General features: G+C 33.4%; 1 protein-coding gene across 3 annotated transcripts; it reads right to left on the reverse strand.

Moving 5' to 3' along the window:
* Positions 1-8,711: 8,711 nt before the first annotated feature.
* LOC109010949 (receptor-like cytosolic serine/threonine-protein kinase RBK2) lies at positions 8,712-12,232 on the reverse strand. 3 transcript variants are annotated; one of them, XM_018991930.2, is made up of 9 exons: positions 12,067-12,232; positions 11,537-11,612; positions 11,048-11,413; positions 10,679-10,930; positions 10,419-10,573; positions 10,175-10,254; positions 9,958-10,093; positions 9,702-9,851; positions 8,712-9,214 (listed from the first exon to the last, which is right to left on the reverse strand). In XM_018991930.2, the coding sequence occupies exons 3-9, from the start codon at positions 11,409-11,411 to the stop codon at positions 9,086-9,088; spliced, it is 1,266 nt and encodes a 421-aa protein (XP_018847475.1). In that variant the 5' UTR covers positions 11,412-11,413; positions 11,537-11,612; positions 12,067-12,232; the 3' UTR covers positions 8,712-9,085. The 3 variants fall into 3 exon arrangements, with proteins under 3 accessions (XP_018847475.1, XP_018847474.1, XP_018847473.1); XM_018991929.2 differs by having other exon boundaries at positions 11,048-11,428; XM_018991928.2 differs by having other exon boundaries at positions 11,048-11,431.
* Positions 12,233-13,340: the final 1,108 nt, after the last annotated feature.

The raw sequence follows: 13,340 nt of genomic DNA on the forward strand, positions 1-13,340 counted from the left end.
ACTCTCTCTCTCTCTCTCCTTTTTTTTTTTTTTTTTATTATAAAAAAAACAAAATTGAAACTGACAGTTGTTTGAGTTTCTTTCTTTGTTTTTCTTTTATTTTGGATTTTTAAAAAATTAAAAAATATTATTAATTTTCAATAAAATTAATTTTGATTATCTAAACATAAAAATCAAAATCATTTTTATAAAGAGTAATATTAAATGGGTGATACTACACCTATCGAGAATTCTCACAGTCAATTTTTTTTTTTCAAATACTTTTTAAAATTTCTTAGATATTTAAAAATAATCATAAAATTATTTAACTATTAAATAAATAAATAAATAATCGGTGAGAATTCTCGATAGCTGCTCTAGAATCTTAATGAAAGTGGCATTTCCCATATTACATGCAGTCTAAAGTGTAAGTTTCGTGCATTTTTTTTATAATAATTATTTTTAAAAAATTATATTTCAACATATTTTAAACTCTATTTATCTATTTTTATAACTCCAGTCCAGTATAAAATTTAATTTTAATAATTTCTATTCAAAATTTTCTCCTTTTCTTAAATCCAATAAATAATACATCTTAACAAAAATTTTATTTTATGTTTCAGTGAGATATTAAATCTGGTTAGTGTTGAGTGTTATCATGGAAATAAGATTATATGGCTCAAGTCTAAGGGAATTCATTTCATTAAAATAAGTCAAATCAAATATGACACAACCATGTTCATAAATGAATTGTATCATCTCAGCCTAAGTCATTTAATACATTAATTATTTTGAATTGATTTGAATATCATACCCATTGATTTATTTTGATGGATTTGACATGATTAATATAATTTTATATTAATTATATTTACTAATAATTAAATTAATTTGATATTTGACTTCGTAACACTAACTTTTTTTTATCGCTTGTTGTATTAAATATTATCAATCTTATTTAAACGACTGATTTTGGAATTCAATTTAAAAGTTATCGAAATGACAACATTTTATGTCATGTTTGCTTTAATCATGGTCAAGGTGAGACCATTTTGGCTGGAAAATTGCCTTGAGAGATGAGGTCATATATTCTATATAGCTGTAGAATAAGGAAAAAACTACTTTATCCTCTCAAGCTTACCGCTCAATTTGACTGCTTGTCAAATTTTTTATTTTTATTTTTATTTTTTATTTAGTGATTAAGAAATTAATTTTAAGTATATTAAAGTAATTTTTTTTAAAAAATATTTAAATATATTTTAAAAATAAATAAAAAATTAAAAGTTAAAAGCGGTAAGCTTGAGCAAGCTACTCTAAGCGGCAGAGTAGCCCGACTCGTAGAATAAATATAATTGAAATTTTGCTCATTTTATACTTTAATTGACTTATTCATTAATTGTATATAATCAACTCTACTATTTTTCATCCAAAATTTTACTTTTTATCCACCTTTTGGATTAGTATTTGAGAGTTGTATTAAATATTATCGATCTTATTTAAACGTTTGATTTTGGATTCAATTTAAGAGTTATCAAAATGACATCATTTTCTGTCCTATTTACTTCGATTATGGTCAAGGTGAGACCATTTTTGTTGGGAAAGTGACTTGAGATGAGGCCATATCATAGAAGTGTTGCTCATTTTGTAACTTTAATTTCAATATATCGTGGATAAATGAGTTCCCTTTTTTCCCTGAGGCGTGCCTCTTTGATCAAAGTAAGGGACAAAATTGTGTCATTTGAATGAAAGTGTTGTAATTTATTGTTAGAAATACTAGATTATAATACACAATGGAATCGATATTACCGTAAAAAATATCTTGGATCTAATGCAGTTGTTCTACGGATTTTTTGTCGCGTTGTTCATTTGAAATCTTCACATATTTATGGTGAACTGTACTACGTGATAAGACCAAGCAACACTCACATGTTCCACAGCCTAAATACCGGGACTAAAGAGAACTGTATTGAGAGAGATTTTCAGAAGCTATATAATATAGTCCCTCTAAGTGTAACCATTGGATGGTCATTAAGGGTTAGTCATCAAGGCTTATAGCCCCCAAGAGAATGGGAAGGGGTGCCCACTATGGATACCCCTTTATTACGTCTCTCACTCGCATATAGTGGGCAAGATCTCAAACCTACATCTCTCAATATGTTCTCAATCTTTTTCTTACTAGCAATAGGCTGTGCGACCATCGAGAACATCCGTAAAAAAAAAATGGAAGCACTATATCAAATCTCTCTAAGAAAATACTAGCATAGCAACATCCCTAAAAGTGTCTCGTTATGCCCCAACTCATTTAATCACATCAGACTAAGCAACCCTAATCCCTCTTGAGTCCGAATGACTCAGAACAATACTCAATCTCCATAAAACATTATGTACTCACAACTATATCGCAACTTTCAAGAAGCAACATAACTTGATAGCAGTGAATACACACCAATATCAATGTGTTACCAAATAGTCTTCCATTCGCCCTCATATTTTTTAGTTTCAGTCCAGTTGTTTTCCTAGCAATGACTCTTTACACCGCATCATCCATAGTCATAGATAACATGCCAAAGTAGTAAGCATTATGAACCTCGTGACATAGTCAAATGTCTCATAAGGACATAGATAAAATTAAGATCATCAATTATGACCTATAGGACTGACACAATAAGGAAGCAGGGATCCACTCACTCACCTCTACTGTTGGTCGCAAAAGCACATGTAGTATGAAATACATGATATGATGGAGTTCTCTTTTCAAAGAAAGAGCGTATATCTAATCTCAATACATCGTACAGATCTTAGTCTAGTTACTATCTCAGCGCCTAACCCGAGTCCCTCCATTTGCTCGAAATCCGAAGTGCTAATGAGGATCTCGCATATGGCTAAACCACAGGCTACATGGATTGTGAGTAACTATGCACGGTCCTAATATGGCGGATCTCATCTTAGCTTTCACTAAGGCTACATATCTTTTATGTCTTATAACTTATCCCTCTTTGGACAAGTATCAAGTGACACATTGTCTTATCTTAGCTAGCTACCCATTTGTAACGCAAAAAATGATTGCTCGTGTGAGTGAAGCAGTCTATGTATGTCGACATACCTTTTTCACTATAACTCCCAAATTTATGCTAACAAAAAAAAAGCTTTCAATCACGCTACATGATCATAGAACACATTAGTGTCATGTGCACGATGAGCAATACCATAACAGAGAGAAATCACATGCTCAATTAAAAATAATCAATCCATAACTCTCAAGTGGTGTTTTAGAACCATTTATTTCCATGCGCATTCTCATGTGTAGTAACTTTTCAAAAACATGCGTCTACTAAGAGACTCTGTTTTTATAAAAAAAAAAAAACTTTGCACAATCATGAAGAAAATGATTCATCGGGAATTTCACTTAAGGTCAAACTCAGAATATAAACCGTTGATTCTAGTCAACAAGTCTAACTGTAACTTTTAAGAATCAACAAAATGACCACAAATAACATTCAGAAAACTTAATTTGCGATTTCAGGGTTTCATATGAATCTCTTGTACTTAACAACAACATGTGAGATAACCAAATTTTATTATTTATTAAGAGTAAAGCGATTAAGACCTTAGCCCCCAAAGATAATTACAACAATCTAACTATTACTTTTAATGATTTGTCTAAATCGCATCACAAATTCACTTTATCAAGTAAGTCATATTTACCCCTTAACAAAATCTTAACATCTAATTCTCATGAGTAAACCATAATAGAAACACCAAATAGTATATACAAAACTAAATTTTTTGATATTTTTCATCTTATTAATTGTCTAGATTTTGAACAAAAGTTTTTAGAAACTGTTTTTCTTGTAAACAATCTCACAAGATATGAAGTTTGAACTATTTTTTATAAACTCATGTCCACTATCTCATAGTATAGAAAATTACTCATTAGGCGACAATTAATTATATAAGACAACCAGATCATCATCTCTATTAGGAGGACATTTTTCTAAGATTGTCAACGTTAAAAAAAATCTCATTTTATTCAATAGGTCGTTAATAAAAACGACTAGGTACATTGAATATTTTTTAATAGATGGTTCGTTTAGGTCACTTGTAAACAGTATGAGCAGCATTCATTTGTTTTTTGTACCAAAACAATACAAGCAACAATTATGCACTCACAGTACTTTACACCTAAACATCACAAAAAGCTAATCATCTAATTCTCTTGCAAGAATCAACTATTTGACTCTTTCAAGAAAATTTTCAATAAAATTGCGAGATAAATTGCTCTCACCATGTAATTCATACAATTGTGATTCAGAAAATATTTTATCTTAAAAGTATATTTTTTTTAAATAAATAAATAAAATTTGAAATCGCATCCATATGATGAGACAATTTTTTTATTTATTTCATGTCCTTAGTGTGCAGGTTTAGGAACTTTAACATAAAAAATACTCATATTGCATTTTCTCATTGACTCTACAAAATAAAAGAGAGAGATCTTATTAGCAAGAAAACTTTTAATTTTTCAAACTTCACACCCATCATCCTATGCATTCATGACACATTTTAACATATTATCTATCCACCTGAGAAATAATATTACTGAGATAATAAGTGACCATCCAACTTCTAAATCTCTATGAATCCTCACTAACAGCATTATTTTCAATGAGTCTTAAATCAAATTAGGTATAGACTTCTAATAATATAGCATTAAAAGTGCTAAAAAAACTCCTTCTGCAATAAATACAGTCTACAACGTTTTAGCAACTAACTAGTGATATCCCTATTTCTCATTTAATATTTTTCATTTTGTCCAATTCACTATAGGAGAGAAAAGAAAACCTTGCAAGATATTATCTTAGTCTAAAACCCATCTTGCATCAGTGCAACCAGATTTTTAAGTTCAATTAAGTCGTACCTAATTTGTGTAACCGTCGCCAGTTGCAGCGTGTTATCCATTAATGGCGACTCTGAAGCTCCTGGCAGAGGCGCCAAGTCGTGGAAGAGCTGACCCACGCTACACAGTGTGCCGTGCTGCACTATGGTAGGATTCCTGACATTGTATCTTGTGCAGCTAGCACCTTTGGGCAGAATGTTATATCTTTGGGGTGACGGCCTAGTTGGTGTACGCAAAGCCATGGGCGGTGCAATACCCTGATGGTGCGCCCACACTAGTGCTCGATACACTGTGTCGTGTCACGGTGTGGAAAACGTGACCAGTTCTACTTGCGACACCGGTAGACACAGCACCGAGGCAAGCACATCACCACTAGAGTGCGCTGTGCACAACAGGTGGGCACTGTGTCATGGGAACACAACACTCAGCTGATGTGTGCAACACCTTCGTCAGCGTAACGCCAAGAGTGGCGCTACATTGCTACACCTAGATGGTGCTTGTTGTTCCACCTAGATTGCGCGGCTCTTGCTGTCACGCAACACCATGTTTGGTGCTGCTCATTGCGTAGCACCACATACGCCGCTTCTCATCGCGCAGCACCCAGTGCGGCATTGCTTGTCTCACAACACCCATACAACGTTTTGCATGGCTGGTGCTCGTAGCGACATGGGCAATGAGATCTAACTATGCCCATCTGGTCAGCGGGGTATGGGTGCGCGTTGCACCATGTTGGTGAAATACACAATAATATAATAAAAATTACAATTAAAATAAAATTAAAACGAAGTCAGTTTGGACTGAGGCACGGAAATATCGCTCTCTTTAAGGAGATTCAAGCCCTCTGCAGTATACAAAGTTTCAAATTAACCAGTACAGAAGAATTCCTCTTGACTTAACTCCTCCGGGATACAACAACCCAATTGATCGTTATATAGCCCAAACCAACTCTACACAAGTGGTTGAGCTCAAAACTCCACCAAAAGAACACATTTCTTATAACTGGAAATACTCTCAAAATTATCTAGATACAACCTTTTTTTTTCTAGAAATTTTTCTCTATAAAATAACACCTCACTCAAAGATGGAAAACAACACTGGACAAATACGAAAAAATAAGTTGGTCGCGCCCTTAAAAACAACCATCCGTAATAACCCCTCGGCCCTCTGGCTCTAGGTAATATTTTTCCAACTACAAGAACTAACTGCCATAAAGCTGCCAGCAGTTATGACTAATTAATGAAAGAAACGTATAAGCGGCCATAAAAATGACTTTAACTATTTGGAATAAAAAAAAAAGATACCCGACGTAAAGATTTTTCAGTTACAAGGAATTAATACCAGACGTTAAACGTTCATTTCCAAAGAATAAAAAGACAACGTTATCAACCATGAATGCCTTAATGAACACGAACGTTTAAGTCGTAAAAAATGTCGCAAAACTTCAACTGATAGAAACCAAAGGTTATGATCTCTTAAAAAGAAACGCTATTAATAAAAATTATTTATTAAAAAATACCAACACACCATGAGCCAGCCTTCATGGTAGCGTCGTTCCTTCCCTACGCACGATACAGTGGCCAGAGCGCCACCTAGTGAAACAGGGACGACAATGGCCTGGTGCGTACTGTTGTACGACCTAGTCGCTCTGGGTGAAACAGATCTCGCGCACAGCTTCTTTTTCTATGCTATGACTATTTGCGGCACCTCTCAAGCAGCCATAGTTATCGACAAAGGAAAAAATTCTTGGAAAAAATGCAACTTAGACAAAAAAATATAAATTGGGAACAAACCGATCATATATCAATTTTAGAAATACTAGATTATAATATGCAATGGAAGTGATATTACCGTCGAAAATATCTTGAATCTAGTGCAGTTGTTCTAAGGATTTTTCATCGTCGACATATCAATAGTAGAGTGTGCTATGTAGTAAAACCAGAGCAATACATACATATTCTACAGCCTAATTACCAGAATTAGAAAGAACTATATTAAGAGAGATTTTCACTTTCATATTCACATGCATTCATCCAAAATGGTGGAGGAACTGTATAATAGTCTCTCTAAGTGTAACCGTTGGCTAGTCATTAAGGGTCAGCAATCAAAGCTCATAACTCCAAGAAAAGGGAAAAGGGTGCCCACTATGCGTGCCCCTTTATTACATTTATATTTCTTGGGTGATATTCATATAACTTGCAATAATGACACAACGTCGTCCAATTATAGGTATGTGCATTGCTATTCATAAGTCTCACACATCACACATAGGGCTGCAAATGGTCCGGTCTGGTCCTGCGATGGACCGAAAATATTCGGTCTATCATTTTTCCGGTCCGGTCTAGTCGGTCCGGCCTATTTTTTTTTATTTTTTTATTTTTTTAAATAATTAATAAAAAAATTTATTTAAAATACTAAATTAAATTAAGTGACTTATTAATGTGGATTATGTAACAAACTCAATAAAAAAATATTTTATATGATCAATGATAATAAATTAGATGAAATGAAAATTATATTATTAATTTATATAATTATTATATAATTAACTAATTGATATTATATATTTATTAATTCATAGAATATTAACAAGTATTAATAACATATTTAAAATTTTATATTGTTAATAATGATAGGTTAGATGAAGATATATATAAAATATTGTTAATTTATAGAATATTAACAAGTATTAATAATATATTTAAAAAATTATATTTTTAATTGTACAATTATTATATATAAAATATATATAAAAAAACATATTTTTATTTTTCATTCGGTCCAGTCCTACTCGAAAAAATCCTGGACCGTGGACCGGACCGAATGTTTTCGGTCCTCTAAAATGTGGACCGGACCGGACCGGTCTAAGTCTCGGTCTGGACTGAAACGATCGGTCCGTTCAGTCCGACCAGACCGTTTATCACCTCTAATTACACACCATAATTTTTTTATTTTTATAATTTTTTTTTTTTGGTTTTATTATTCTTAAAACAATTGGATTCTTCAACTCATTATCCATATACCACACATTTGATAAGAGAAAAAATTAAAAAAATCATAAAAATGGTGGTGTGTGATGTATGAGGCTTATAAATAGAAAATTTCTTATAGGGTATACACCATTTGAATTGTCATCGCTTTTAATTGAGCAACGTTTTCTTGACTTGGTAGATAATTGTGAGAAGAGTTGCTGATTCTATGAAGAAAATTAATATATATATATATATATATATATAAATTGAGATTTTTGTGATACATCAAGTCACATTTAGCAATAAAAATAGTCTTATATATTGATCTATTACATCGAAACACGTCAATTTATAAATAACTTTTATTATTATGAAGTTTCTCTTTATTATTTTGAGACATGTTTCATTCTAGAGAGACTGAAAATCCCACGACAAGCAACCCCAAAAGAATAATGGTAAATCGAGACTAATGAAAGCCAACCCTTGATAAGATTGGGGGGTTTGACTGAAGTGCTAATAGATAATTAATGCTAGACATTATCTACTTGGCCGATTCATTTTAGCTGTGATTATTTTATGGCTAACCAAACTCAGTCCGCACAATCTTTCCCCCTATTCTACTCATTTTAGGTGTTGTATTAATAAAAATAAAGTTTACATATTGACTCTGATGCATCTGATTATAAATTTAATTTTACTGTAAAGAATATCTAACGTATCATATCTAACTACGTCGGTTTGTGAATTTTATTTTATGACGTCTTAGCATTTCTCTTAACTAGGAAAAGCATTTGATAGCTCCAAATTGCTGTTCAATGAATATCAGACACTCTTAAGAAGGATATGCAACTGTAAATAACCTTGAAGAAAGTTTCTTTAACTTGATCCATGTAAATAAAACTGTACAGCGTATTCTCTACAATGAAAGCTAATTTGACATTTTCAAGCTTCGTTTCCTATATTCTTTTTGTGCACTTAGGTTCAAAACCAATGTCATTCATTCCATTTGTTTTTTAACTAAGTACACAGGTTAAAAAGCATAAACATTCCTTTCTTCCATCTCCAACAGAAGCATATAATTATTCTATTCTTCTGGGTCCAACATACTATATGCTTGAAGGGGCAAGATGAACCAAAGCTTTGTTTCATTCATCAACAGCATAAACGATGAATGATGAGACACGATCATCGTTGCTGGGAATTCCATATCTGATCCACCAATGATGATGTTTAATGCTAACTAAATCTTGGTTGAGTAGCACTCTTCTGCACTGATGAGCTCTTCATGGAATGCTTTTCGGAAGAATTCGGTTTGGCTTTTTCTCATGCATTTCAAGCAGCTAAGGTCGCCACTCAGAAGCTGCAGAACCTGGTACCCATGTTCAAATGTAAGCAATGGAATTTGTCACACATGGTGTTGTGTGGCTACAGAGTTATCTAATGTCAATATAAAACAAGTATCATAGCTTACTTTTACACCTACTAGGAAAGACAGGACATTCACTTATAAAATAATAAGTAGATCAAATTAACTGACTGAAAAACTAAAGAATTACAAGCTCGGTTATCATACTCAAGACCTAGCAGCCAATCGGATATAAAAAAGTTACCCAATACCATATTACTAGAATGTCTTGAAAATGAGACAACAATGAAGCACTGAAATTGAAAAACATGTATATATTAGTCTTACTAAATTTCCCTAAACCTTGCCTTATCTTTTATAATTAACTAATATATGATAAAGTCAGTCTTTCAGGTAAGTAACATTCCAAGACTCAACCATTGTGTCCCTCTCAACAGTTACCGGGAAGTTTATCCCTTAATTTCATTATCACTTCAAGAACAGAACATGCCTGGCTCATACAGGGCCGTCGAATTGAGGACTGTTGTATGCATAAAGAAGCAACCAAGAGCACGAGATTTATCTGATGAGAGTTGTAGTTATCACCAAGAGAAGGATCAATGAGCTCGTTGATGTGGTTCTTCTTAATCAAAGGTTTTGCCTGATCCAGTACAAAGAATGGCACTAATCAATAGCCACCCATCTGAGTGGTAAATTTAAGATATAAGTCCAGTACCTGCACATGACCAAATAAGCAAGAAACATACCCATAAAACAAGGCTTTGCTGGGAGTAATCTAGTGCTCGGCGTCCAGTGACTATTTCCAATAGCAGCACACCAAAGGCAAAAACATCAGTCTTTTCATCAACTATGCCATGCAGTAAGTACTCGGGAGCAAGATACCTGCACTCTAAGAATTAAAGCAATGAGTCTTCAAGCTAAACATGTGATGGATAACTGCACAAAACTAAGTTGGTTTCAAACCCAAATGTGCCTTCAAATTTTGATACGATATGGTGAGTCCACTGCTCTGGCAACCATTTTGCAAGTCCAAAATCACAAATCTGTACAAAAGATCAGTACTGAGTCCATACTACAATAATATCATGTATAAGTACATCGGGAAGTACTCTGAAATAATTTACCAACAGCTTCGCGAAGACATCGTCAAAAATGTCCAAACAAAGGTTGCTTACATAAGTTGATGTTAAGTGACTAAAAAGGGTACCTGAGGCTCAAAGTCCCCAGTAAGCAAAATGTTTGAAGCCTTAATGTCTCTGTGGATAATTCTTCTCTGACAACCCTCATGAAGATAGAGTAAACCCTTAGCTGTCCCTAGTGCAATCTTATATCTAATACCCCATTCCAGCTTCTCTTTTGAACCTGAAAAAGCATGCATCCCATTTTGCAGCAGCAGAAGAATTAATGAGGATCCATTGAATCAATCGTCAAGATTTGAAAAATAGTAACCCAAAAACAATAACTGACCATAAAGCAGGGAAGCTAAGCTCCCATGTGGAGATAGTTCAAGAACGAGGTGCATTCCTCCTTCAACCCCATAACCAATTAACTTAGCAGTATTTGGATGGTTCACATGTGCCATTACTCCAAGCTCTGATAAGAAGTCCGCTACAATTTCGTCGGCTTTCCCTTTTATCAGACGTTTGATTGCTACCAGCCGCCCATCTCGTATACACCCCTTGTAAACTTCAGCATAACCACCCTTTCCAATCAGATTCTCTACACCAAAGCAAAGCTTTATCTTGGTATGGCAGAACTAATTTCAAATGGGTGTGCTAATAAATAAAATTTCCAGATGTAAAATTGAAATCTTGAAGCATACTACAAAGTACAAACCGTGGCTGAAATAATTGGTAGCAGTTTGTAGCTCATACAAGCTGAAATTCTTCCATGGTAAATTGGTATAATTCAAATCGGGATGGACGCGAAAAAAAGGCACCATGGACATGGCCTCCCTCATACTACCACCCATTCTTCTTGAGAGCTTGGTGACACTGAGAGGATGCAATGTGTCTAATGATTTCTTGGATCTATTTCTTAATAACTGGACAAATCCACGCCAGCCTGAAACGGGTTTTGAGTTGTGTTGGGCTTTGGAGACTATAGCTAGTTCTTTCGAGGAACATGTTTCAGATTCTGAGCTCTTAAAGTAGTCCTCAAGAACTCCAACAGGAGAAGATGAATCTACCTTCTTTTTCATATCTGAAGATCAGAAACCTACTGAGAAAAAAAAAAGTATGAATACAACATCACTATCATGCTAGCAATGGTATTAGAGAAATGTGCAATTTTGAGTAAAATAAGTGAGAAGATGGGAATTTTTACCTCAAGGAGAATCAGAGGCAGCATAGATTGCATCTGTTGTTCTTATTTTGATTTCGTTAATAGCATTTCGTTTTCTCTGCAAATATGAACCCCCCACATTTGGATTAGAAGGCAAACCATGAACAAAAGAAGCCAATTACAAGTAAAAACCAACAAAAAGTCTAAATCAGAGAGAAAATTTATATATACATTTAGATTAATGCCTTAAAAACATATGAAACAGACACTGACGTAGGTACAAAGAAATTGAACTGATGTGACGCTGGGGAAGAGACTGGCATCTTGGAAGAGCAATAAATACATTTCAAACAAATACCGACACCCTTAAAATTAAAAACCACAACAATAATCTGAAGCCTATTGAAGTAAGACCAAAAAAGAGAATGACAAACAAAATCAATGAATTATGAAGAGAAGCATGACCCCACATGAGAAACAAAACTCAAAGTTGATGCCATAAACAAAAAATTCATAATTTTGGGATAGAAATTCAAATCACTAAAGCAAGTTAAACTCGGGTTTGGCCATACCATGAAGAAGAAACTGAAGGTTATATCATGTACGTTCCATCGACAAACAGAACAAAGAAACAGAAGCAGCTAAAACCAGAAGAGAAGATAACACAGAGAGAGAGAGAGAGAGAGAGAAGAGAAGGAAGACGATGCGGGGTTTGATTCGGGTGGAGTCTTGGCGCTGCCTTTGTACGTTTCCCGGGATACTGTTCACAGTTTTTTTTTTTTTAATTTATTTCAATTTTCAAGAGTTTCAGTTTTGATAATCGTATTGAAATTACTTTTTTATTTTTAAATTTTTTTCATTCAATTTTTTAATATCTTTAATTTTTTTTTAAAAATTCACAAAATCATTAAAAACATTCTTTTTAATCACTAAAAAAGAAAAAATAAATTTGTCGGGACCGACGATGAGAGTAGCATATTTTTCGCAAAACCGATGGTTGATGGCATGTCTCGTGTCTTGGACAGGACAAGGATCTAAAAGGATCTTATTCTTATCCGGACAAAACATGGTAACTTCATTGGTCAGAGACGCTTCTTTTGCCTTATTGGTCGGTCCCCTTTGAATGAAGCGTGCAGCCTTGCCTTTTGGAGCACAAAAAACGTGTCCTATACAATGGACCAACCATTTTTAGTAACCATTTAATATTTCTCTTTGAATTTATCATCTTGAAAATTCAACACAACACATTACTACGAAAATACAGTCTAATTTAATAATAATAATAAATTAAGGTAAAATAATTTCGATTATTATATTATGGACTTCAAATCAAGACGTAAAAATAGCTCCACGATTGATATCTACTCATCTTATTATTATTATTATTATTATTGGTATCATCATGTTAATCAACAAATTAATACTATTACGACGAAAATGATGTGAGGTCAAAACTTTTCTATGTCATGTTGCAGTGCTATAATACAACCTTTCTCGTCCCCACAGATACACGACAGCCGTTAGCTAGCCTTTACTTGTATGTGCTACAAATCCATTGCGTCGTGGTTACAAATGCCTTTGATAACATAACAACAATTTTAAAAAATAAAATGCTAGGTGTACATGTTATGGATCGAGCCGGTCTTCCTTCTAAGAGGCATTACATCTTTACTAGAGGAGTTGAGACGAGATAAAATTTAAAAATTAAATAAAATATTATTTTTATTTTAAAATTTTAAAAATTGAATTATTTATAAAAAAAAAATTGTAATAATTAGATTAGATAATTAATAATTTCTCTATTAAATGTGAAAATAGTGTTTTCAAAGTTTTGATTTTAGGATTT

This window comes from Juglans regia, chromosome 11 (genome assembly GCF_001411555.2).
Source record: "Juglans regia cultivar Chandler chromosome 11, Walnut 2.0, whole genome shotgun sequence".
In the NCBI taxonomy this organism is placed as follows: Eukaryota; Viridiplantae; Streptophyta; class Magnoliopsida; order Fagales; family Juglandaceae; genus Juglans; species Juglans regia.

Bases quoted from the DNA above. Each gene is read 5' to 3' on its own strand.
- LOC109010949 (XM_018991930.2), bottom strand. From the start codon at position 11,411: ATGAAAAAGAAGGTAGATTCATCTTCTCCTGTTGGAGTTCTTGAGGAC. The intron at 10,931-11,047 runs GTTTGTACTTTG...GCTTTGGTGTAG, and splicing joins TACCAATTATTTCAGCCACG to AGAATCTGATTGGAAAGGGT. The intron at 9,215-9,701 runs GCATGTTCTGTT...CATGGGTACCAG, and splicing joins GACGGCCCTGTATGAGCCAG to GTTCTGCAGCTTCTGAGTGG.